General features: G+C 33.0%; 4 protein-coding genes across 6 annotated transcripts in view; 3 read left to right on the top strand and 1 right to left on the bottom strand.

Moving 5' to 3' along the window:
* LOC125871041 (piezo-type mechanosensitive ion channel homolog) overlaps window positions 1-27,695 on the top strand; it is a 320,324-nt gene that overhangs the window by 291,510 nt on the left and 1,119 nt on the right. The gene's annotated exons all lie outside the window — the stretch shown is intronic.
* LOC125871081 (60S ribosomal protein L18-2) overlaps window positions 5,573-27,695 on the bottom strand; it is a 271,584-nt gene continuing 249,461 nt past the window's right edge. The window contains exons 2-6 of one of the 3 annotated variants that reach the window (XM_049551675.1): window positions 7,765-7,790; window positions 7,574-7,664; window positions 7,359-7,487; window positions 6,166-6,348; window positions 5,573-5,886 (exon numbers count right to left, since the gene is read on the bottom strand). In XM_049551675.1, the coding sequence (XP_049407632.1) occupies window positions 5,728-5,886; window positions 6,166-6,348; window positions 7,359-7,487; window positions 7,574-7,664; window positions 7,765-7,766 (564 nt within the window). In that variant the 5' untranslated portion in view covers window positions 7,767-7,790 and the 3' untranslated portion in view covers window positions 5,573-5,727. Of the gene's footprint in view, window positions 5,887-6,165; window positions 6,349-7,358; window positions 7,488-7,573; window positions 7,665-7,760; window positions 7,892-27,695 lie in introns of those variants that run through there. The other 2 variants (XM_049551674.1, XM_049551672.1) reach the window with 2 other exon arrangements.
* On the top strand, window positions 11,281-14,043 carry LOC125871047 (exocyst complex component SEC15B). The gene has a single exon (XM_049551634.1). It carries the CDS (start codon window positions 11,407-11,409, stop codon window positions 13,810-13,812), a length of 2,406 nt encoding a protein of 801 aa, XP_049407591.1. The 5' UTR covers window positions 11,281-11,406; the 3' UTR covers window positions 13,813-14,043.
* Window positions 20,863-22,012, top strand: LOC125871085 (uncharacterized). Its single transcript, XM_049551681.1, has one exon. It carries the CDS (start codon window positions 21,475-21,477, stop codon window positions 21,970-21,972), a length of 498 nt encoding a protein of 165 aa, XP_049407638.1. The 5' UTR covers window positions 20,863-21,474; the 3' UTR covers window positions 21,973-22,012.

Raw genomic sequence — 27,695 nt, 5'->3', positions numbered from 1 at the left:
GTGTTAGAACTACTGACTCTTCATTTTATTTTTTTTATTTAAAATAATTATTTTATTAATTTTAAGAATTAAGATCACACGTTTTGAATAATTAAAAACTAAATAATTAAACTTAACATTATGAAATAATATTGCAATTAAAATTGTCATGCCCCCAACCCCCCACCAAAAAAAAAACTTTTTGAAAAAAGTACAAATCTGACAATGATATTATAAATTAATGATATTTTTATCATCTTTTATCTACCCCTATATAACTTCCATTTCCACCACCCTAACTTCTACTAGTATGAGATAGAGATAAAACTTTAGTTTGTTTTAACTACCATCTGACAACACACTTGTGGTGTAGAGTTTTTATTTGTACGATGATTAAAAATATTTGGCTAAATATTTAAATGTAAATATTTTTCATTTTTTTTAGTCTACTAAATTTATATTTACTCTGTTAATTGTGTAACAGTAGGAATATGTGAGCATTTTTGTGACGCAAAGTATTTAATAATATGAAGAAAAAACAATAATATATTTTCATGTTTACACTAACATTAAATACTTTTTCTTCAAATCATTTTCTAAGTCTTAATATTAAATATCATTTAATAGAAATAGTTTGATAACATATATATATTAATAATTATTTTCTTAATGGATGCACCAAATCAAAATGTGACAAATAAAAATGAATCGAGAAAATATGTTAAATCAAAGTAACTTGTTTCCAATCAAACGATGATTTTGAGTGAATCCTGAAAATACCCTAAACTCTAAAGGCCGGCAAGCACACATGTTTACGGTAAGGACACTGCTGATTGTCATTTCTGAGATAGTATATTGCCAAGGTCACTTAACTGGTCAAATATATATTCTATTTTTTTTAATTATTACTTAATTTCACTTTTAGTTTATTTCAAAATGTCAAAAAAAAAATTCATCTCAATTTATATAGCATATTTTTTTTTTTCAAATTCGTTTTTAAAAAATCATCTTTTTTATAATTAGAAATAATTTAATTTATTTATTTTATTACTTTTCATTAAATGATTAATAATTACACAAATACTCATTCTATCCATTTTTATTTATTTATTATACTAAAAATAGACGTTTACCTTACTTGTTCAGATTCAAAAATTAAGTGATATTTGCTATTTTATATCTATTTTTTTATTTTATGGAATAATTATTTTCAATTCATTCTTTGAATAGTAAAATGACTTATAATAATTATGAATGATGTAGTAAAATTATTATTTTATTAATTATTTTTTAAATAATGTATCAATCAAAACTAAACAAAAAAAGTAATACACATTTATTTTTTTAATTATAATTTATTTTTTAAAATATTTTCAATCACAAATTTTAAAAATCTTTGTTCTATTAAGCTTAGCCGGCCACACCAACTACACGCTTTGGATATTTGCTTTTGACGAGAATCTAAAGTGGATTTCATCAATTGCTCTCTCCTTGAAAATTGCATGGCAACAAACAAGAAATAATAATGGTACCCTCCGTTTTTATTTATATGGTACCATTTTAGATTTTACGTTCTTAATAAATTATATAAGTTTATTAATGCGTCCTTATTTAGTACTCCCTCTGTCTTGTCTACTTTTGAATTGACACACATATTAAGAAAACAATTAATGACATAGTGAGTTTACCATTTTACCCCTATTAATTATGAAGTGGATGAAAAGTTCTACATTTTTCAAAGTAATTAGTCATTTAATTGAGGGTATAATAGGTAAAAAAAAATTGTCCTTTCTTGATTTGTCAAAATGGACAACTAATTAGGGACAACTATAAAAGGAAAAGTAGACAAGTAATTAGGGACAAAGGAAGTATTTTTTTTGAAGTCAAATTTTCAATAAATAAACATAAATTAATTAATTTTGATTAATTAAATTGACCAATGAAGATGAATTAGCTATTTATTTTTTCTATGTTGGTCAAATTCATACTTTCAAGAGTAAAATAGGAAGAATTGTGTTATTTATATATTGATTTTGTGAAATGACATGTATTAAGGATCATCTATTATTCGTAAGAACAACATATAAACAGGAATGGAAATTTATTTTTACTTGTTTACTATATTAAAAAATAATTACCAACAATATTTGTCTAATTTAGAAAATGAAAAGATAAGGTAACTTTTTACTTGGTGATGAGGGTTAAGGAAATAGAAAAAAAAGTAGGTGGGGGAGTGGGGGTTGAGAAGTTTTGCTTTTAGTCTTTTTCTTTTCTTTTTAATTTATGATTATAACATTTTAATACGTGATAAAGTAGTAGTATTACATTTAGATACTAATTTAGGAAGGGTTTTAGATATTCCCTCTTCTCAAAAAAGAAGAAGAAGAAGAAGATACCAGCAAGAATTAGTAGAGAGTGTTTTCTACCTGAAATTTAGTACTTATATTAGTATTTGATTATTTCATATTCGTATTTCGTAGGTATCATTCGAAGGAAATCGCTCTCTGCTAAAAAAGAATCTAGTCACATCCTTTGATAATATTGGAGTAGTTATATGTGATGCATGAGATTTAAGGAGTAGGTACCATCTTAAAATACCTAATATAGAGAAAAGAAAAAAAAAGTAAGAACTAGGAATTGATGTTTCTTCTAATATAAATAATAATAAAGGTCAAACAAACTGGTGCATATTCACAATTTTTTATGAGTGTATTGGACATATTTTTGGAAAAGCAAATTAAAGTGAAAATAATTATTTGTTCATCTCTCATAGTTACAACTTCTTAAAAGTATTAACAAAATAATATATGGTCTTAGAGACGGAGCTAAGTGGGGGGTTTGTGGGCTCGGACGAACCTAATATTTTTTTTGTTGACTCTATATATATGTGTGTGTTACACTAGTGTTGTGGGTTCGAACGTCATTATATCAACAAAAGTTTCTATTTTTTTAATAAAAAAACATGTTTTGTAATATTTTCATCTTCTATCCTAAAGCATGCTTTGCAATATTTTTCTCTTCTATCCTAAAGTTTAAACTTTCAAACTTCTAATCCTGACTCCGCCTATGTATGGTCCTCGTTAAGTTTTATGGTTCTCTACAAATAATTGCAGAAGCTCAATAATATATTTTTAAATAAATTATTTTTAAAATGAAGATAATATGTACATTTTTTTCATTTTCTTCCCAGAGTAAATGTTATTGAATATGTCTTTCGATAATTCTAGTCAAATGAAATATTTATTTCCTAGTAATCTCGTATGAAAAATTGTTATAAAATTTATGCTTAGTACTAGTAAACTTCTTAACCCTATCAAGATATTTTATTTAAAAACTCGAATTAAGACTGGTTCCAATTGATCACGTAAACTTCTAATAAAAATATACGTAAAAAAATTCTATAATTCAAATAAAAAGTGTCTAATTAAAACATTCTATTAGGTGTTTAATATATGATTGAATGATGACTTAGTTTAAATATTTAAATAATACATACTAACAAATTTTAAAAGACCAATTGTATGTTAAATCTAAAAGTTAATAAGTTATGTATGGGATTTTGAAGAGTCCGGAGCAGAAAGAGTCATTTCTTTCTTCAAAATGCATAAAGGGTCACTGATTTTTTTAAAATATCAAAACGTACAAATCGCTAATGAGGTCAGTGTTAAAGAGAGTTGCAGAATCCCAAACTTTCATCTTTACTAGTTTTCCCTTGCTTGTAAGTGTTTTTTTCCCTTCATCTATGATTGTTTGTGTTCTAATTTGATTAACTCAAATTGGGATTTGAACCCTTTCTTTAAGGCGGTCTACAACACTCTCTAGGGATGCAACCATTTCCCGGATCTTGCTTGAACGTGGGATGCTAAGTAGAACTCGCTGCATGTTTTTGATTGAATTGTTGCTCCAGCAGCGAGGAAATCAAATATATTTTTTTAATGAAATCGCTGCAGATTTTAAGAAAACAAGTTTCTTTTACATGACATTAATGGGGTTTAATTTGAGGAAGGATATTGCTGCTCCATGAGCGATTTGTCCGTTTTGGTATTTTGAATTCGTAGAGAAGAGAAAAAAGATTGCAACAATCTGAGTAAAAAAGAAGAACCCAAAAAAAATATTGCCTTATCCTATTTGAATTTTGTATCTATGTACTGAACTATTTTTAATTTCCCTCCCCATTTAATTCTCCTCTAAATATACATAATAGAGAAAAAGATGAGAAAGTAGGAATTATGCTTCTTCAAATAATGAAGGCCAAACAAAATGGTGCATGTAATTTGATATACTTTTTTTAATAAAAATTTTATCTCATATTCAATAACTATTTTGAAGCCCAATTAACTAAAACTCACTTCAATTTGTTTCTTTTAGTGATGGGATGAATGAAATATTTTTACTTTTAATTAGTGAAGAAGATATGTATTCATTTCCAAGGGCATCTTCAATTCCACACTCTATTTTACTCTCCAAATATAGAATTCTCTATTTTTTCAGACTATCAACTTCAATCCAATTTTCTATTTTACTCTCTAAAAAAGAATTTTCTTCTCTCTCCTCAATATAATATTATTATTTCTATTTCTATTTCATTTGCTTATTTCATAATATAAATTTGTTCTTTCTTTTTTCAAAATAATCACCCTATATAATTTTCATGCAATATAAAATTATTATTTTTAAAAATTATTTATTTAATATAAAATTATATTTTATTGTAAATTTTAAAGAACAACTACGAAAAATTGAAAAAAGAAATCAATAAGCACAACCGCAATCACAAACACAACAATTCTCTAGATCATACACTATCTTTTTTCGGAATATTGTTAAATCTAAAAACAACCTACCGAATTACTAAATTATTGTTGTGATTTTAAAAATCATTATGTTATGTATTGTATTGTTATTTTGTATTTAAATTATTATGTCTTGTATTATTAAATTAAAATTTTCATTTTATCATTTAAATTTTGTGCATTCTTCATAGTTGATATCAAATTATCTCTTCAGTGACGAAAATTGAAAAAAATATATTTAAAATATTATTTATTCGGGATGAAAGTAGTATATATTAAATAATATATTTTAAAAAAACATTGTATTATATTTAAAAAGAAATACGCATATTAAAAATTTAATCTTAGCCTTGTATGAACATACAATATGTTAGTTACAAATAATAGAAATAATATTAAAATAATAAAAAACGAATTAGAGAGGTGAATAGTAGTTCTCCAAATTTAGAGAACTACTATTCACCTCTCTATAAATAGAGAATAGAGAGCTTTTTAGAGAGCGATTGGTGACTCAATTCTCTATTTTACTCTCCAAATATAGAGAATGGAGAGTAAAATAGAGTGGGGCTGGAGATGGTCAATATTGTCATTATATAATCCAAGTGTTGTTTCGAGTATAAAACAGTGAAAAGAATATAAAAAGTTAGTAAAAATATGTAGTTTAAAATGTATAGCTTATTATAAAAATGTATCAGAGGATGACTAAAATGAGGAAATAGAGATTAATTTTGCATAATCTTGTTGGTAAATTAAAGATATCACTCCCTCTAAATAGAGATTAATTTCGCAAAACAGAAAAGAAACACATTCAAAAATCAGCAATATGATGCTGGAGTGTGTAAGAGAAACAAAGTTGAAATAAGAAAATCCAACAAGAAACTATAATGGTAAAAGTAGGTTGGGAAATACTTCTAATAGAAACTCTATGAATGTGTATTCAAACATCTGCACTTCCTCAAGCCTTGTAGCCTCTGCTATTTCTCTTTCCTCTTGCTCGCTCAAACTTCCTTCCCTTGGCACGAACATAAGGCTTCGTGTGGCTGTGCGGGACACCAGGTGCTTTACCAAAGTGCTTAACAGCCTCCCTCGAGTTCTTTGGACCCCTAAGTAAAACCTGAGAGAACACAGGAAAAAATATCAAGAAAGCATTGCAGAACGAAGGACTAGCAGTACGTTTCTATTCAGACCAGTTAACTAGCCAACGTTGCTCTACCATGAATGAATAATCATTTCATATGCAGGTCGAGGGAACAGTGATTCGAACCACAATTCTAAACACACCTCAATTTATTATACTAGTGAAGACCACTACAGCATGTTCGCTAATTATTGACTGTATTGATGAAAGAAAAGGCATAAAAATACAAACTGATGAGGGGACAGAGTTCCATACTGTGTTCTGCCCAAGAGGGGCTCTGAGAGCGAGCTGATCAAAGGTCAAACATTCTCCTCCAGCCTTCTCAATCCTAGCTCTAGCTGTTTCAGTGAATCTCAATGCAGTAACCTTGATTTTAGGGACTTCATAAGCTCGAACATCATCGGTAACAGTCCCGACAATAACAGCAATATTGTCCTCCTATCATAATACACAAGTCAATTCAGATAAACTATTTAGTGTTCTTCAGTAATACCAAGGGTCATTTGCTTTGCTGTACAAGAAGAAATAATCCTTGAACATAACTCTGATTACTAATCTAACATTTGAATTCTAATATAAAACTCTGCATGGTTGAGTCAGAGATAAGCATTGCATAAACAGTCATGAGACACAACTTTGCAGTATATGTAAAATTATGCATCACTTTATACAATGTAGAATAAGAAATAAAAAAAAAAAAAGTCATTCGGAAAAGTTGTATACAAAGATAACCCTCCACCTCCACCTTATTCAGTAGAAAAAGAGTTTTGAGCGACCTCAAGAGTATTTTTGTCATTTTCATAGTAATCCTGAAACTTCTATTATTCCACCCACTAGAATGGATAACTTATCCAGGTGAGTATAAGTCATCCTACGATAAGTAACCAAAAATGGAATAAGGCAGTCGTAAATTTCTATCACAAGACTATCTATGCTTGTCCGGCATACAAAGTGCATTAAAAGTGCATTAATAATATAAGGATTACCTTATATTCTTCACTCTGATATGTCAATTCCTTACTACTTTAGTCCTAATCACTGCATATTATTTCTTTTTAGCGATTTCATTAACATAAATGCTACACAAGCCGTCTTTAATACCATTCATGCACAGCAAGTATACAAGACAGAACAATTTAACTATACAAGAATAAAGCAAGAACATTTTAATAACTGCTCACTGTAAATGTGTTTAATCCCAGATCACTAGCAGCTTGTTTGGACGGTTGTTACCTTGTATTGTACACTAAATAAAGGCACAGTTGGTAGCTCTAGCTCTACCATGTATCCTATTTACTTGTAAGTTTATAATTCAAATTATTGATAGATAACAGTATATAAGAACATAAAATGATACAATCAATACAATATAACACAAGAATTCACAATTATGAAACTATCCAAACAGTGTAAGGTGAAACAAAGCTAAAATGGATGAATAGCAATACCTTTCCGGTCATGTAAGTAACCAAACGTGATAGAGACAATGGAGCTTTATTGATCTTGCTCATGAAGAGTCTCTTCAGTATCACAGCATTGAACTTACTACCAGTCCTCCGTGCAAGAAATCGGTACAACTGTTATTCACACAACTCAACATACAATTCTCAGTATACTAACCAAAAATGCACTAAATCTATAAAGACAAAGTAAAATAAAATACCTTGACGAGAAGCTTGAGATAAACATCGTCGGATTTTGGTGCAATGCGCTTAGTCTTTTTGGACTTACCTCCGGCCACTAGATCGATACCCTAAATAGAAAATCAAAATAACAAAATCAAACAATGGCGTCAGTGAAAACAAATAGCGTAAAAGCTATAGGAAGATTCAAGGAAAAAGAGTTTTCACCATGATGATGCTCCGCCTGCTGCTTCTACTCTCCGCCGCCGCCTGCTGCTGATAGATTTTTCTGTTCAAAGAATGGAAAAATATGAAGAAGAAGCTTTTTAATCCCTTTTGAATAAAACCCTAATACGCAGAACTTTAATGGGCTTGGTTGGTGTGACAGCCCAATAGGCCCAAGATATTATATGTGAAGTAAATTTACACAAATAGGAACTTTTTTAATGTGATTATTTAAATTTTGTTCCGTTTTAAAAAAAATAGTTTAAATTTAATCATAAACTCTAATAATTAAAAATTAATGAGCAAAACTTGTCTTGTTATGAATTTTGATAAATCACTAGAACTTGTGGCTTGACAAATCGTTAGCCATTTGGATCACAAGTCCTTACAAGTTGTTTGAATTGGCCATAAAATTTTGATGGGTCACCACAACTTGTTTAGAAAATTTACCAATAAGAATTCGCTTAAATATTGGTCAAATTTCCACTTTAAATTTGATATAGAATTTTCTAAATCCATCAAGGAGCAGGCTGAATAATAAGGAAAAGATGAACCAATAGTTTTCTAGAAAGTCTATATAATTGCTAAAATTATATTAATGTACAAATGTTACTATATATATATATATATATTATTTTATTTTTAATTTTTTTTGTTGACAATGAATATATGGTGGTTTATTCTTCGAGCACGTATAAGTTATGTATTAGTGTATTAGTCTGCAAATTTTACATTAGGCAAGTTTCATGAAAACATCAAGGAATTTCACCCCTTATTTGGGAATAACCTAGTCAAACAATTTATGAGCTGAGGTTTTAACTCGTTTTGTCCCATATATTTTAGTTTAAGTAATTAGTGGAATTGTTGATCAATCAATTTGATCCGTTCATTTGTTAATTTTAATTTATTTTATCCTAAGGATGGACGTTCAAAACTTTTTTTTAAAAAATCATATTCAAGCTGAAAAATCAAAACCATAAAACCAAATAAATCAATCCGCTTAACTTCACTCTGATTTTTCGATATTTATATTCAACCTTATGTTACCCTATCCAAATTTAGTCCTTCATTTGTGAAACTATTTTTCAATGACACTTGGTTAGGGGTGGCAATTGGGTGGGTTGGGTTAAATTTGAACAGGTTAAAATGGGTCAAGACAATAAACGGGTCAAGATCCAACCCAATCCAAATTTGTTTGGGCCAAAATAGGTTGTGTCAAAACAAGTTAGATAATGGGCTAGTAGCGGATCAGATCCCAATCCGTCCAATTTTTACTAAGTTTTAAGGGGTCGTTTGGTGTGAGGGATAATACCAAATAGTCTCGGGATTAAATTATAGTACCGCTTATTTTGTTGTTTGGTTGGCAAGTTCAGGATAACTTATCCCGAGATTAATAATTAGTACCGGGATAAGTTATCCCTCTCTTTGGGTGGTATAGTAATCCCGGGATAACTTATCCCGGGATAAAATAGGTAAATGACAAAAATGTCTCTTTCAACCCTTTTGTTATATCACTTTTTACATTAATGAAGGGCATTTTTGTAAACAAATAAATTGTTCTTAAAATTTATTATTTTGAATACAACAAACCAAACACTCAATAAAAAATAATCCCAACACAACTTATCCCATCATAACTAATCTCAACATAACTTATCCCAACATAACTTATCCCATCATAACTCATTTTCAAACCAAACGACCCCTAATAGTTTTATTTGTTATATTATAAGCTTTTAGTACCTAATAAAACTATCTTTTCATTTATTATAACTATAAATAACATATAAATAAATAAAAAGGTTTTTAATAGTAATATTTTTTACAAGATTTCTCAAAAATAAAAAATTTGGGCTACATATCAACCTAATTTTTAATGGGTTAAAATGAGTTGGGCTAAGCTAACAAATGGACGGGTTAATAACCATTTCAAACTTAAACAGGTTAGGTCGGGTTGAATGAATTGTGCTTGATTTTGTTAAAAATTGTTACGCCTATTTGACTCTTTTTTTTTTTTGGTGTATTTCTTTTTTCTTTTTCTTTTTTTATTTTTATATCTCATTTGATGTTCTGTGTCTGCATTAAAATATCAATTAAATTTGAATTGCACGTTGCAAGATCTTTTAGATAGTGACACTTTGAATAAGATTTTCTTCATATTCAAAACTCGAGTTCAACACCTTTAGCGTTTCACTGCTCCACAACTTACGTTGTTGGTTCCTCTCAAAGTTGCTCTTTAAAAAGCGTTGTTTATTGGACGAATCAGATGGATAATTATGCTTAAGAGTTTGGCTTATCAGATTCCGAATTTAAGTATACTAATTTTCTAGTCAACCAATAAGCTATCAATTGGTTCAGTATCTGGTTATGAATTAACGGACAGTTATAGGCAGCGTATTAGCTCCACCCAGTGTTTTCAAAAACGTTTTTGGGGCAAATCTTGGGGCGGGGCGTACCAAAAACGCTTCGGGGCGTAAATTAAAGGCGTAAGTTCTAAAAAACGTAGTCCCGAGAGTTTTTAATTTATTTTTTTTAACTATAAATCATATTTTTTATTATTGCTGTAATGCCATTTCTCAAATAGTAATTATAATACATTTTTCTTCATTATTGATTATTAATACTTATCTCAAATAAAAATTATAATATAATTTCTATATATTATAGGTTAATAATAAATATTTATTTGTAAAATCATTGAAAGGTTTACTTTTGCTTATTTTATTAGTAATAAAGCTATAAAATTGAATACAATGAGACTACGCATCGTAGATCCATGAGACTTATGCCCTGTGTCTCGGGGCTTACGCCTCGCCCTATACCGTATTAAACGCCTCACCTCACGCTCCGCCTTTTAAAACACTGGCTCCACCATTTCCTCTTCCCTTCTTTCAATTTCAATTACCAATATATTCATCTCGCATCAAGCAAAATAATTTTTCCGATTAAACAATCTAATTTTTCTAGCCCTACATATGCTAGTAATTTAGTAATTGTAAATCACTTTAAGACACGTATGAAAGTCTAAAATTAGAGGGTGCATGCATCTAAGTATTTACTTAACAAATATGCTTACGATAAAAATGTAACTACGATAATTCTTAACGAATTAACGGTTTACTGGAAACTGAGTAATCCGTCTTCGCACCGATAAACCGTTAACTATAAAATTTTAATATGCTCACCAACCATTAATTCGATAATCCAATACTAATAAGCCAATAAATCAATTTTGTAATTGACTTATCAATTACGATTTAATTTTGAACGATCCTACTTTAAAAAAACTCCCAACTAATGGTATTTATTTTATAGAAGCTAAAATTAGAATGTAAAAATTTATTTTACTTGCACTAGTAATTACTCGATAAATCACCAAATACTTGCCTTTAATTATTACAAAAAGATTGGTCCTACTTACTATTATACCCCTGTCTCAGCCAGATATTTTGGAATTCACGAAGGGTAAAATAGTCAAACACGGGCCATTTATCATTACTTTTTCATTTCAATGTCTCCCAGCTATATCTTCCTGTCAATAATTTTCTCCGTCTTCATTTCCTCTTCCCTACATTCCCTCCGTGTGTAACGGCCCCGTCAGTCTAAGCAGTTACTCTTTTTAACGGTGACCGGAGATACACTGCTGGCGATGAACACGTCGAAGATGCGCCGGAAAGTTGTTCCGGCGGTAGAAAACGGAGACTCCGCCGACAAATTTGACCAGGTCCTCTTATCCGCCGCCATCTGCAACGGTGAAGATGTTGGGCCTTTTGTGCGCAAGGGTTTTGCTTCCGGTAAGCCGGAGACAGTACTTCTTCATCTCCGTCACTTTGCGCGATCCAAGGAATCTGAAATTGAGGATGTATGTAGAGCACACTACGAGGACTTTATCACCGCCGTTGACGATCTCCGATCTCTGCTCTCCGATGTTGATTCTCTTAAATCGTCTCTGTCAAACTCGAACAGTCAACTTCAGTCCGTCGCTGTGCCTTTGCTTACCACTCTTGACTCATTCGTTGAAGCTCGAAACAAATGCAAAAACATAACTCTTGCTATCCAATCGCTTCGGACTTGCGTTCAGCTAGTCGAGCTTTGCTCCCGAGCCAATCGTCATCTTTCAGAGAACAATTTTTACATGGCGTTGAAGTGTGTGGACTCGATTGAGAGAGAGTTCATGAACAAAACACCGTCTACTACTCTCCGGCGAATGCTTGAAAAGCAGATCCCTGCGATTCGTTCACATATTGAACGGAGAATCACCAAAGAGTTTGGTGATTGGCTTGTCGAGATCCGTGTAGTTAGCCGAAATTTAGGGCAACTAGCTATCGGACAAGCATCAGCATCGAGACAGAGAGAAGAAGAGCTCAGAATCAAGCAACGACAAGCTGAGGAGCAGAGTAGACTCAGTCTTCGGGATTGTGTTTATGCTCTTGAAGAAGAAGACGATGACGGATTCAATGGGATCAGTGATGACGGAAAGGATGGTTACAGCAATGGAATGTTAGGGTTTGATTTGACGCCGTTGTATAGGGCTTATCACATAAACCAAACTCTAGGACTTGAAGATCGATTCAAAAAGTACTATTTTGAGAATCGCAAGCTTCAATTGACTTCAGATTTTCAGGTATCTTCAATGACGCCCTTCCTTGAATCTCATCAGACATTTTTTGCCCAAATTGCTGGTTTTTTCATCGTGGAAGATCGAGTCTTGAGGACTGGTGGTAAGTTGGTTTCCAAAATGGAGGTGGAGAATTTATGGGACACTGCTATGAGTAAAATGTGTTCTGTTTTGGAAGATCAGTTTTCTAGAATGCAAACTGCGAATCATTTGTTATTAATCAAGGACTATGTGAGTTTGCTTAGTGTGACGTTGCGTAGATATGGATACCCTGTTGAGGCTTTGCTAGACGTCTTGAGCAAGCACAGGGATAAGTATCATGAGCTCCTGTTGTCTGATTGTCGAAAGCAGATAACTGAGGCTCTTGCTGCAGATAAATTTGAGCAGATGTATATGAAAAAGGAATATGAGTATTCCATGAATGTGTTGTCATTCCAGTTACAGACGTCAAATATTATGCCTGCATTTCCTTATGTTGCACCGTTTTCGTGTACAGTTCCTGATTGCTGTAGAATTGTGCGGTCCTTTATCGAGGATTCAGTTAGTTTTATGTCACATGGTGGTCAGCTTGATTTCTATGATGTGGTGAAGAAGTACTTGGATCGGCTTTTAACTGAAGTCCTGGATGGAGCCCTGTTGAAGCTCATTAATACATCTATCGGTGGTGTTACCCAAGCAATGCAGATGGCGGCTAATATGGCTGTGTTTGAACGTGCTTGCGACTTTTTCTTTCGTCATGCTGCACAGCTTTCAGGGATTCCATTGAGAATGGCTGAGAGGGGGAGGAGACTGTTCCCTTTGACTAAGGCCCGTGATGCTGCTGAAGAGATGCTTTCGGGTCTGCTTAAGCAAAAGGTTGATGGTTTCCTTTTGTTGATTGAGAATGTGAATTGGATGGCCGATGAGCCTCTGCAGAGTGGAAATGAATATGTGCATGAGGTGATTATTTTTCTTGAAACACTAACTTCTACTGCCCAGCAGATACTGCCTGTTCAAGTTCTCAAGAGAGTTTTGCAAGATGTTCTGTGTCATATATCAGAGATGATTGTTGGGGCTTTACTAGGGGAATCAGTTAAAAGGTTCAACGTGAATGCTGTTATGGCTCTTAATGTCGATATCCAGATGTTGGAATCATTTGCTGAAAACCAAGCTCCTCTCTTATCTGAAGCAGATGCTGGTCAGTTGAAAGCAGCATTGGCCGAGTCCAGGCAGTTGGTTAATCTACTCTTGAGCAATCATCCAGAAAATTTCCTGAATCCAGTTATTAGAGAGAGAAGTTATAATGCTTTGGACTACCGCAAAGTTGTTACTATCTCGGAAAAGATGAAGGATCAAACAGACAGGCTTTTTGGGTCCTTTGGCACAAGGGGAGCTAAGCAGAACACGAAAAAGAAATCTCTTGATGCATTAATTAAAAGATTGAAGGATGTCAACTGAGTCTGCAAATCTCTGTATGTTATGTTCCTAGGGAGATCTCCATATTGTAGTTGTGTTGATTACTTGCTGATTTCATATCTATCTTCCTTGTCTGCAAATTGCCTACCATTTACGTAATTTTTTCCTCTCGTAGTTCCACATTGATTGCTGTATTATTCTTCAGAGCATATTCTTTTCTATTTTGTGGTCATATTCTTTTGCAACTCAGATATAGTCTTTTTATCTCATGAACTAGTAATTTCTTGCATTGATTAATGATTAGTCTCTTCTCCAGAGGCTTTTTTTGGTAGAATAATTACATCTTTTGTTCGACTTATTTGCTGTGTTGTATCTGTTCATTTCAATCATATATTTGCTGCTGTGTCTCGTGAGTTTACAAAACACTTTCTGCTCAACTTAGCAAGACTTCAGCTTGCATATGAGTAATGGCTTTTGCAGATCAATGAGAAGCTGCTGCTGCTTCGTTATTCATAACAATTTTAGCGAATTTCTACACATAAAACTATACTCTATGCTTCAAAATACCAGGTGAACCTTGTAAGATTAAATACTTTCAGGATCTTGAACATGATAATCTTACATAGAGAATGTTAGGGAACATACCTGATGAGGAAGAAATCATCACAGAGAGAAGCGGAAGCGTTAGTCGTAAATTGGTTTCTACCTCCTTGCCCTAACTTTATGTTACCACAACCGTCAGCGATGTAATTAATGTAGAGAATATGTGGTAACCCTAATGGGTGGAGGGAGGACCAATTTATAGAGGTTATGACTTAATCTGGTACGTCCATCAAGTAACCAATGTACGGACGAGATCTATTCCTTATTAAATATTATTTATGGTATTACTTTGATTTCAAGTAAACTTGGGCCATAAGTAAGAAATAATTAATAGTAAATAAATAATAATTCTTACATTCTCCCACTTGGCCCAATGACCATATAACATTAATATTTAATAAACATTAGTTGCGCGTCTAATAAATCTCTTCTATAATGTCCATCATAAATACCACAATATAACAAACTACTAATGTGAGTTATGATGGTTGTACATAAATTTTAAGCTACATACTTCCTTCCATATACTACTACATTAGCAACTTATCATACTAGGTTCATAAGCTATAAAACATATAACATTATGGTCCACAATAATGTCTCATAGAGACTTATCTTGTGATATCTCAAACAATAATGTGTACACCATTATGAGAAACAAGAAATCCATTAATGTATATCAAAAACACATAATTTGAGCTCAGAGTGTAAAAATATCATAAGTGCATCAATCATAAGTACAACCAAGACCCATTCTTTGAACATGTTCTTTAAATGTCTTTGGTTGTAAGCCTTTTGTTAACGGATCTGCAATCATGAGATCAGTTCTAATATTCTCAAGTAACACTCTTTGTTTCTGAACTTCTTCCTTGACAGTAAAGTACTTTAATTCCATATGTTTGGCACCTTTGGAGTACTTATCGTTCTTGGAGAAGAATACTGCTGCAGTATTATCACAATAAATTTTCAGCGGCTTGGTAATGGTGTCGACAACCCCAAGTCCTGAAATGAAGTTTCGCAGCCATAATGCATGAATTGTGGCTTCATAACATGCCACAAATTATGCTTCCATTGTGGATGTAGCAATGACAGATTGCTTAGCACTCTTCCACGATATTGCTCCTTCAGCTAATAGGAACAAGTAACCAAATATGGACTTTCTAGTATCAACGCATCCAGCAAAATCTGAATCCGAGTATCCAGTAACTTCTAAGTGATTGGATCTCCTATACATGAGCATGTAATCCTTCGTTCCCTTCAGGTACCTTAAGACTTTCTTTGCAGCTTTCCAGTGATCAATTCTAGGGTTACTTTGATATCTTCCTAGCATTCCGACCTCAAAACTAATATCCGATCTTGTGCAAGTTTAAACATACATCAAACTTCCAACAATAGAAGAGTAAGGAATTGTTTCCATTTCCTTTCGTTCTACATCATTCTTTGGGCATTGCATGAGATTAAATTTGTCCCCTTTTTGAATAGGAACTATTCCTGCTGAACAATTGTTCATGTTAAATCTCTCTAGAATTCTTTTGATATAACCTTTTTGAGACAGTCCCAATAATCCTTGTGATCTATCACATAATATTTCTATCCCTATCACATAGGATGCCTCACCCATATCTTTCATTTCAAAGTTCATAGAGAGAAAGTCTTTCGTCTCACGCAATATGCCTAAATCATTAGCAGCAAGTAAAAGGTCATCAACATACAGGACTAAAAATATAAACTTACTCCCACTAATCCTTTGGTATATGCACCGATCAACGGTAATTTCCTTAAATCCAAAAGATGTTATGGTATCATTAAACTTTATATACCATTGTCGTGAGGCTTGTTTGAGTCCATATATTGACTTCTTTAGTTTACACACCATCTGATCTTTTCCTTTAATTTCGAAACCCTCTGGTTGGTCCATATAAACATCCTCCTCGAGGTCTCCATTTAGAAAGGCAGTTTTCACATCCATTTGATGTAACTCTAAATCATAATGAGCTACTAAAGCCAAAACAATTCTTAATGAGTCTTTCTTTGAGACCAGTGAAAATGTCTCTTTATAATCAATGCCTCCTTTTTGAGTGTATCCCTTGGCAACAAGTCTGGCTTTATATCGTTCAATATTACCATTAGAATCGCGTTTGGTCTTGAAGACCCATCTACATCCGATTCTTTTAAAACTATCTGGTAATTGAACAAGATCCCAGACTTTGTTGTATTCCGTGGATTTTAACTCTTCATTCATGACATTAATCCATTTATCAGACTCAGTGCTTTCTATGGCCTGTGAAAATGAAACCGGATCTTTATTAATTCCAATGTCAAAATCTGACTCTTGCAAATAAATCACATAATCATCTGAAATGGCCGATTTTCTTTCTCTTTGAGATTTTCTTAATGGCACTGTTTGTGATTCATTTGCGTCAAATATTTGTGAGTTAGTTCTTTCTTGAAGTGTTTCACCCAAATATTGTTCAACATTGTTAAAGTGTTTTTCAACAAGAGGAACAACATTTGTTATTGGTGCGGAAGTAGGTACATTTATGGGCAATGAAATATTTACCCTTACCTCATTAATTTCCACACTTTGTCGTTCAACACTCCCACTAACTTCACCATTCTCAATGAATTTTGCATTACCGGTTTCAACAATTCTCGAACTATGATTTGGACAGTAAAACCTATACCCTTTAGATTTCTCTGGATAACCAATAAAGTAACCACTTACCGTTCGAGAATCTAATTTCTTTTCATGTGGATTATAAACTCTAGCTTCCGCTTGACAACCCCAAACATGCAGGTGTCTTAAACTAGGCTTCCTTCCCGTCCACAGTTCAAAAGGGGTCTTTGAAACTGCCTTACTAGGAATCCTGTTTAATAAATATACAGCGGTTTTAAGAGCATACATCCACAATGATTTGGGTAATGAGGAATTACTCATCATACTCCTAACCATATCCATAAGTGTTCGATTACGCCTTTCTGCAACACCATTTTGTTGAGGTGTTCCTGGCATAGTATACTGTGCACATATGCCATGTTCTTCAAGGAATTTTGCAAATGGACCTGGACATTGTCCTGATTCGTTATACTTTCCATAATATTCACCACCTCTATCTGACCTAATGATTTTCACTTTTCTATCTAATTGTCTTTCAACCTCATTAACGTACACTTTGAGAGTGTCCACTGCTTGAGATTTTTCTTTCAACAAATAGATAAATCCATAACGTGAAAAATCATCGATAAAGGTGATAAAATATTTTTCACCACCAAAAGATGGAACATCAAAGGGTCCGCAAATATCAGTGTGTATAATTTCAAGAAGCTGAGTGCTCCTTGTGGCACCTTTCTTGGTATGTTTGGTTTGTTTTCCTTTAATGCAATCCAAACATATATGAAGATCAGCAAAATTCAAATTCGGAAGAATTTCATTCTTTACTAATCTTTTTAATCGTTCCTTGGATATATGACCCAAACGTTTATGCCACAAATAAGCAGAACTTTCATTTAGTGAACTATGTTTAATTCCAATATTTTGATGAATAGTAAGCAGGGATTCAGAAAAATTATTATCGAGTTTCAATCTATATAAACCATCAATAAGAACACCAGAACCATAAAAAATAGTATTCTTATATAAATTGAAACATCCATGTCCAAACTTAAAATCAAATCCAGAAACATCAAGTCTTGAAAGGGAAATCAAATTCCTAGAAACTGAAGGAACATAAAGAGTCTGTAATAGATCAAGGTGATGTCCAGTCTCCAAGATCAATCGATAAGTCCCTATGCCTTCAATTTGAGCCTTCATGCGATTTCCCATAAATACGAAATCCTTATTTGGATTTGTAGTTTGGATCGTAGTGAATCCCTGCAACATAGTGGATACATGAGTAGTTGCACCAGAATCAAGCCACCAAGTATTATTAGGAACTTCTACTAAATTTGATTCGAAACATACAAAAGCACTAAATGTACCTTTCTTTTCAAACCAAGCTTTACGTTTCAGGCAATCTTTCTGATAGTGTCCTTCCTTTTTACAGAAACGACACACATCAGCCTTGAGTTCCTTATGAGCGTCCTGTGGAACTTTAGCAGGTGCTTTCTTTTTCTTAAACTTGTTGGCCTTCACTTTAAGTCCTTTACCAGCTCCTTGACCTATAAGGTTAATGGAATGACCTCCTTGTTTCTTAAGTCTTGACTCCTCTTGAGTAAGCATACTGGACAATTCACTAACATCCCACTTTTCCTTAATAGTGTTATAGTTAATTTGGAATGGTCCATACTCAAGAGGCAATGAGTTCAGAATGAACTGAACCAAGAAGGTGTCATCCACTTTCATCCCCAAGGTCCTAAGTCTTGCTGCAATGTTAGTCATCTCGATGATATGATTTTGCATACTACGCGACCCATCAAACTTCATGGTCGTGAGTTCAGCCATTAGTGTACCAGCGAGAGACTTATCAGCAGAACGAAAACGTTCTTCCACAAACTTCAGGTATTCCCTGGCACTTTCTGTTTGTGGAATAGTACTCTTAATGTTGTTAGCAACAGTCATTCGCATGAACATAAGGCTTAATCTGTTAGAGCGTTCCCATGATTTATGAAAAGACTTCTCATCCTCACTGCTCTTATCAGTAATGGCAGTAGGTTTGTCATTCAGCAGAGCCAAGTCAAGATCCATTACACCTAAGTGGAACTGTACTTGTTCATGCCATTCAGAGAAGTTCAATCCATTGAACACAGTAACAGACGAAGCATGCGAATGAAGAGGAATAACTGCAAAATAGATATCCATGCTCACAAATCAGAAAATAATGTGAATTCAGTAAAGCGATAAAAAATATATCGTAATTCTCCTTTGGGTAGATATTACGACACATTATCATAATTTAAATGCCAATTTTTATCTTTATTAGGTAATTGAATATTTTTAATCAAACATATACGACATCTTTGGATATACAATATATGTTTGACTGAAAAGATTAATTTACCTCATAATTTTCACTATTCGTAGAATGATTGATTCACCTTTGGGTAAATTCTTAAGTTCTAGCAATAGTGAAAGTCAATTTATCTATTTATTTTTCAATATATAGGCATTTAATTAACCTTCATAGATAACTGACAGTTTTATGAATGCATATTTTTCTTAACCATACTAGTTTGGCCACTTTGGTGACTAACAAGCTATATGAATACAAATGCATACATAATCTCATAAAACTTTGTGCATGTGAATAATTTTAAACATTTTAGTTTGGCCACTTTGGTGACTAACAAACTATAGAAACATAATACATGCATCAAGTGATCATAAACATGATATGTGTAAACGTTAATTTCTCTAGTTTGGCCACTTTGGTGACTAACAAACTGATGCGCAAAGTACACACATAATATTTATTGTTTAGTATAACGATCACTTTAATTTATCAAACAATTTAAAAAAACAAAACATAATTATTACATTATGAAAAAATTAAGATTTTTTTTTCTTCAGAATTTGTGCAAATTAAACTTTGCTAACAAGACTTTATTAACATAAGAGTTCAAACACCGTACAAAATTAGGTACTACAAAAGATTCAATATAATTTGATTGGACCATTAATTCATTAATTTCAACCGTAAAACATGAGTCTGCATGACAATACATTATATAATCATGATCCTTTATATTTAGAGTGCCCATATTCTTCCTAGTTAATAGCTGAAGTAGAATAATTCCAAAGCTATAGACGTCTATATTATGAGTAACAACTTTTAGTAGTTGCAATTCCAATCTCAATTATAAACTAGTAGTACTAAATATTTATTTATTTACTTAAGGCTAAGATCATAGACTTTTATGGCTTAAACCAAAATTTTCTACGTGCAAAAGCTAAGGGGCCGTAATGTTGACATTCTCGTGTCAAAATTTTCATTGCTTTACATGATAATTGTTTTCATATATATATAAGATTATCCGTTCAAACAATCCAGGCTCTGATGCCACATGTAAGATTAAATACTTTCAGGATCTTGAACATGATAATCTTACATAGAGAATGTTAGGGAACATACCTGATGAGGAAGACATCATCACAGAGAGAAGCGGAAGCGTTAGTCATAAATTGGTTTCTACTTCCTTGCCCTAACTTTATGTTACCACTACCGTCAGCGATGGAATTAATGTAGAGAATATGTGGTAACCCTAATGGGTGGAGGGAGGACCAATTTATAGAGGTTATGACTTAATCTGGTACGTCCATCAAGTAACCAATGTACGGACGAGATCTATTCCTTATTAAATATTATTTATGGTATTACTTTGATTCCAAGTAAACTTGGGCCATAAGTAAGAAATAATTAATAGTAAATAAATAATAATTCTTACAAACCTGGCATCAACAGGATGATATTGGATTACTTCTACAGTAATTCTAATAGATTCCACTTTTCTCATTAGCCTGGAGCATTATTACTAGTTTGATTGTGATCGATTGAGAACATAATATTTATTGTGATCCTATTGGAATAATTTCATTAAGAGACTTGTAATTTCTTGTTACTGGACTAGAATAAGACATGGTAGCTAGTCCAGCTCAAATCGTAAAAAGTTGAGGGACTTGTATTTTGAATTGCTTCCGAAAAGGAATCTATTGGTATGTGCGTTGATTTATTTCATGGATAAGGGCTTTGGCTCAAGTCTAAGATGGCCGAGCCGTGTCAGGAAAGATAATAGAAGAAACATCTGACTACTTCGAGTCATATGCCATGTGAGTTAAGTTCAATGTTTGAATGGAGAATACGGAAGCTAGTCCATCATCTCCGAGTTTTGGATGTTGCGGTTGGGCCAAAGAGTTCTCTAGATGGATTTGTCGTCATTTTTTTTTATAATCATGGTGTTCGATTTAGTTTACGTGTATTGAATCAACTACCAATCCAATGGACTATTTTGCTGTACAAATTATTGTAAGGACACGTGGACAACAAAACAGAGCAACAAACAAGTTTGTCATCATACCTATAAAACAAACATCTGTCAACCTCATATCTTACCATATTATGTATTCACCCTTATAAAACGGTGAACTTTGGATCAACCAAAATATCAATGTTCACAGAAATGTCAATATCTTTAACAAGAAGTATTTTTTGCCTCTTTCTCTTCTTTTTTGCCACTGCAGCTTCAAGAAATGAGAAGCTATCAGCTTATGAAGAGCTACAGCGTTATGATTTCCCAATGGGGATTCTTCCAAAAGGAGTAAAAGACTACAAATTAAACACAAAAACAGGTGAATTCTCAGCTTATCTTAACTCTACCTGCAGCTTCAAATTGGAGAACTCATATCAACTGAATTACAAGCCTGTTATAAAAGGGGTTATATCTAAAGGCAGGCTTAAGAAATTGAGTGGTGTTAGTGTTAAGGTGGTGTTGCTATGGCTTAACATTGTCGAAGTTGAGAGAAAAGGTAAGACTCTTGAGTTCTCAGTTGGATTCGCTTCGGCGAATTTTCCGGTTGAGAACTTTGAGGAATGTCCACAGTGTGGCATGGATGGAATTGTGCTGATGGAGGTAACAATCTTGTGTCTTCTTTCTAGACTAGATTAGGTACTTCGTTTGAAAATCTAGTTATGTTTTTTGTTTTCTGGTAGTGGAAATGATCTGTTTTTTGAATAGCTATGGTATTTGGGGCCATTTGGTCACGAAATAAACTGATCTTTTTTTTATTTTTTTATTAAAAGGTATTAAAGTTAAAAAGGTAAAAATGTTTAAAAAGATAAAATAACATATTCTATAGTGTGGAATATGTTATTTTACCATTCTGAACAAATTTTCTGGCAATTTTTTTTTTCTTATATTAATATGGGTCACTTACTGCCCAATTCAGTGAGGATGGTTTTTCTGACCACTCTCCTATACAGGAAGAGTAATTTTAAATAACATTGCCCTTGGTCATTAATAAAATTGGTTAAAAGGGTACACAAGGAAACAAATTTCATCTAGATAGATCAAAATGTGGATATTTAGAAAGCTTATGATGCAGCTATTGAGGGGCAAGTTCAATATGTTCTTAGTTTCAAATTTTGAAGGCTAATAAGTGTTCGGAGTTCGGACTGAAGCTCCGATTAAATTTGAATCGTGCACTGTAGGACCCATTCGGGTGGTGTTTTTAATAAGATTTTCTCCATATTTAGGTTTCGAACTTAAGACCTCTAATTAAGGAGTTTCGATTAAATTTGATTGCACACTGCATGGCTCATTTGACGGTGGTCCTCTTCGTAGGATTTTCTCCATATTCAAGGCGTACTAAAGATCTTTAGTTAAGGAGCTTTGATTAAATTTGAATCGTGCACTACAGGGCTCATACGAGTGGTGTTTACAAAAAGATTTTTTCCATATTTAAGGCTTAAATTCAAGATTTTTTCTCTATATTTAAGGCTTGAACTCGAGATTTCTAGTTGAGGGAAAAAGGAACTTGCAAACTATTGAGAGGGTCTTTTTTAAAGGTCCCTTGGGCCTTGGACAGGGAATTGCATGCCATAATGTAACTTGCCCCAAGTAATTATCATATTAGTTATTAACTTTTAATTGTTATAATTTTTTTTAGAATTAAATAATAAAAACTTTGACTAATATTTTACAATGAATTTTTCATCATATTTATATGCAAAAAATTACAATTTATAGTAATTTTGTATAGCTTTTGAATATCTAAATTTTTTTGTTAAAATATCAAATTAATGTAAATTAATTCAATTGACTTTAATTTAACATGACATTTAAAAGTGGACATTTAAAAGTGGACGGAGATTGTCATATTAAGAAAAATATATGGTTAATGTCAATTTCAATGGTGCAAGTATTAAATGTAATAAAATAATGTGCCTAGAGATGCAAGCTTTGGTCAAATTTTCTAATGTAGCTTAGACAACAAGACAAAAATACAATAATGACAACCCTTCATTCTGTCCAACAGTTTTCATGACACTCCTTATTTTTCTCACCAAACTTCAAAAAGAAATATCAGTTCATAGTGGTTAAGAATAATAACTTAAACAAAGTATTGTTTTTTTTGTTTAATTACTCCTATTTGATAATTAAAACATAATATATTCAATTAATTTAAATTTGTATGCATCTCATCATCACCTATTTAAGGAACAATGCTCCCTATTTTCAAATCTCATATTTGAATTCACGCAGTATAAAATCAAAAATTTCATATTCAAAGTCGAAATTGAATTTTTTTATTAAAGAACAAATAGTCATACCGATTTAAGAATACATGTTTGGGCATCACCATTGAAGGAATTGTAATAGGGTAAAAATAAGCATTCCATACTCCATATAATTCATATGTAATACAACTATTTTTGTTATTGGTAACTACGATTGATGTATTTTTATATTTGCAATGAATGAGTTCAAACATTATTTTCTATGAAATTAAAAATATTATGATATTTTAAAAGAAGAGGACACGTGCAGCATTTGAGTGTGTGTGTGTTTGTGGGTTTGCCACGTTAAGCATTTGTGCATTTGCCTTGTTCTATAAAAAATAAGTTTAATAGTAAATGATTTAAATTTATGATCAATTATTCACGATTTTTCGTTGAATTGAACGTATTCATTCATTTTGATTATTTTAATATATTTTTTCATACTAATTTCTATTCTGTTTTTCTGGAATTCGTTATCTGGGTAATTCTATTTAAATTATTCTGATGGATATCTAGAGTTAAAAGAGCCACATTTTAAAGCTAAAATTAAAAGAAAGGAAAACGATTGTAGAAAGTAACCAAAAAGGTCAAAAGTGACTAACAACTCCAACATACTGAGATAGAGTAGTGAAAACAATAATCATCGGATATCAAAAATAAGAATTATAATAATAAGATTAGTATAATAGCAAACACAAATTCTCCTTATTATTTATTAACTTTCTATTTTAATACGTGTTTTTCATATTCAAATCATGTTCTTGATAATTTAAAGTTTGTCTTATCACGCTATACACTTTTTCGATCTACATAGATCATATCCTTGATAATCTAAAAATTTATTTTATCACGCTACAACACTTTTTCGATCTACATCAACCTCTCCTCTTGTATCTTTTGTAATCAATCTCTCACACCTCTTTAGTGATGCATGTACGTATTTCTTTTTTATATATTCAAACTATCACTTCTTTCATTTTATCCGTCATAAAAATCACTTTCACTTTATTTCGAATATATCATCCTTTTTTATCTTATCACTCTTTATATGATCATATATCCACCTCAACATCTTGAATCTTTGCATCATGCAATAAGATGATGAAATAACTTATGGGCAATTACTTATTTGGCGAAATGGTCTAATGGATCCCTATACTTGTCCGAGTTTGTATTATGGACCCTTCTACTTAATCATTTACCAATTGAGCCCTTAAACTCAATAAAACACAATATATCAAATCCCTCTGACCATTGACCAAGCTTATGTGGCATTAAGATGACTGAGTTGGCGAGAGAGTGTGACTACACGCCTCTGAAGGCAAGTGAACATCATATGTAAACTTAAAATATTAAAATAATAATTATTATTATTATAAAAATAAATTTAAAAAGATCCCTCTTCTTCCCTCAACTCCACCCACTTTTTCGCTGCCATCCCCATCCCTGCCCCCAACTACTTTTTCTTTCTTCTCCACACCTATGATCATCTTGATCTTTAATGGATATTTGGCATTGGGACCTCCTTGACGTCAAGTTTCAAGCTGTTATCAGTGGAGGAAGAGAGGGCATTGGTTGATTTTATGGCAATGCTCGCTGGAGTCCATTGATTTTGCAGTGGAGTGAGAGAGAGAAAGGCAACACTGATACCTTTTCGGTAGAACGGGAGGCGACGAGGGTGTTTGTTGAAAGACGGAGGGCACGAAGAGGAGAGGTTGTCGTTGATGATTCGCAGGGTGGTCACCGGTGGTGTGACGACTTAGGGTTGCTGATTTTGTGGTGGTTGGAGAAGGAGGAAAGAAAATAGTGAGAGTTTGCGATGGAGATGGAGACGATACAGGAGAAAGTACAGGTCTAATCGCGGCCGACTAGTTGGCATCTGAAGCTCTGAAGCAACCGTCGGGTTATCAACAACTTTTGACCTGTCTGCCTGGACATAAGATACCTAAAAAAGAAGAAAGAAAAGGAAAACCTTATTGTAAATGGCACGAGAAATGGACTCACTCTACAAATAATTGTGTAAATTTCAGGAATCTCGCTGGCGAGAGGAGCGGTGGTGCGGCGACATTCGCCGGTGGATTTTGGATGTTACACGGTTNAGATCATATCCTTGATAATCTAAAAATTTATTTTATCACGCTACAACACTTTTTCGATCTACATCAACCTCTCCTCTTGTATCTTTTGTAATCAATCTCTCACACCTCTTTAGTGATGCATGTACGTATTTCTTTTTTATATATTCAAACTATCACTTCTTTCATTTTATCCGTCATAAAAATCACTTTCACTTTATTTCGAATATATCATCCTTTTTTATCTTATCACTCTTTATATGATCATATATCCACCTCAACATCTTGAATCTTTGCATCATGCAATAAGATGATGAAATAACTTATGGGCAATTACTTATTTGGCGAAATAGTCTAATGGACCCTTATACTTGTCCAAGTTTGTATTATGGACCCTTCTACTTAATCATTTACCAATTGAGCCATTAAACTCAATAAAACACAATATATCAAATCCCTCTGACCATTGACCAAACTTATGTGGCATTAAGATGGCTGAGTTGGCGAGAGAGTGTGACTACACGCATCTAAAGGCAAGTGAACATCATATTTAAACTTAAACTATTAAAATAATAATAATAATAATAATAAATTTAAAAAGATCCCTCTTCTTCCCTCAACTCCACCACTTTTTCGCTGCCATCCCCATCCCTACCCCCAACTACTTTTTCTTTCTTCTCCACACCAATGGTCATCTTGATCTTTAACGGATATTTGGCATTGTGACCTCCTTGACGTCAAGTTTCAAGCTGTTATCAGTGGAGGGAGAGAGGACATTGGTTGATTTTATGGCAATGCTCGCTGGAGTCCATTGATTTTGCAGTGGAGTGAGAGAGAGAAAGGCAACACTAATACCTTTTCGCTAGAACGGGAGGCGACGAGGGTGTTTGTTGAAAAACGGAGAGCACGGAGAAGAGAGGTTGTCGTTGATGATTCGCAAGGGGGTCACCAGTGGTGTGGCGGCTTAGGGTTGCTGATTTTGTGGTGGTTGGAGAAGGAGGAAAGAAAATAGTGAGGGTTTGCGATGGAGATGGAGACGATGAAAGAGAAAGTGCAGGTCTCGCCGGCGAGAGGAGCGGTGGTGCGGCGATATTCGCCGGTGGATTTTGGATGTTACACGGTTGCAATCGGAGTGGAGGCGTGGAGTCCCAATTTTTTCTTAAATAATCAATTTAAAATTTATTAATTTACCTTTTATTTAATAATTGTCCAAAAAGAAATTATTATAAAAAATAAAAAATGATGTGGCAAAATTTATCTTACATGAAATGTGACATCAACGCGATTGAGAGTCACGATGAGTTGAAAGGGTTCAATATGTTGAGTTTAAATGAATTCGGGGGTTCAGATGATAAAGGGATAAGTAGAAGGGTTCACAATATAAACGAGTACAAGTACAAGGGTTCACCAGACCATTTAGCCTACTTATTTTGATATATTAATATTATTTTTATCTTAATTATGAGTACAAGTACAAGAATTCACCAAACCATTTAGCCTACTTATTTTGATATATTAATATTATTTTTATCTTAATTATGAAATAATTAATTCTAAAATTAACTTATTTCCGCGGTCTTCCACATTTAACCAACGTTTTTCACAGGAGCACACCATAGCTACTCAATAGTACAAGTTTCAAATTCAAGCCCCTTATTAAATAAGAGTAATATCTCAATTTCAAGTTAATTTGGTTTCGCTACTACTAACAAGATATGCCTTCTGTAGCCCTTCCCTTATGCATCTTCCTCTTCCTCCTACTCTCTGCAGCTTCTCCGGTCATCGGCGACGAGGATTCTCAGTCCCCGACGGTGTACGAGATTCTACAGGAATACGATTTTCCGGTAGGGATACTTCCAAAGGGCGTAACAAAGTTCGAACTCAACAAAACGACGGGCAATTTCGCTGTTTACTTTAACAAATCGTGCAGTTTCAGCATAAGCGGCTATAATCTCAAGTATATGAGTAAGATTACTGGTAAAATCTCTAAGGATCGACTTGCGAATTTGGAAGGCGTACAGGTGAAACTGCTTTT

This window comes from Solanum stenotomum, chromosome 7 (assembly GCF_019186545.1).
Source record: "Solanum stenotomum isolate F172 chromosome 7, ASM1918654v1, whole genome shotgun sequence".
Classification (NCBI taxonomy): domain Eukaryota; kingdom Viridiplantae; phylum Streptophyta; class Magnoliopsida; order Solanales; family Solanaceae; genus Solanum; species Solanum stenotomum.
This window is presented reverse-complemented; position numbering and strand designations above follow the sequence as displayed.

Bases quoted from the DNA above. Each gene is read 5' to 3' on its own strand.
- LOC125871047 (XM_049551634.1), top strand. From the start codon at position 11,407: ATGAACACGTCGAAGATGCGCCGGAAAGTTGTTCCGGCGGTAGAAAAC.
- LOC125871085 (XM_049551681.1), top strand. From the start codon at position 21,475: ATGTTCACAGAAATGTCAATATCTTTAACAAGAAGTATTTTTTGCCTC.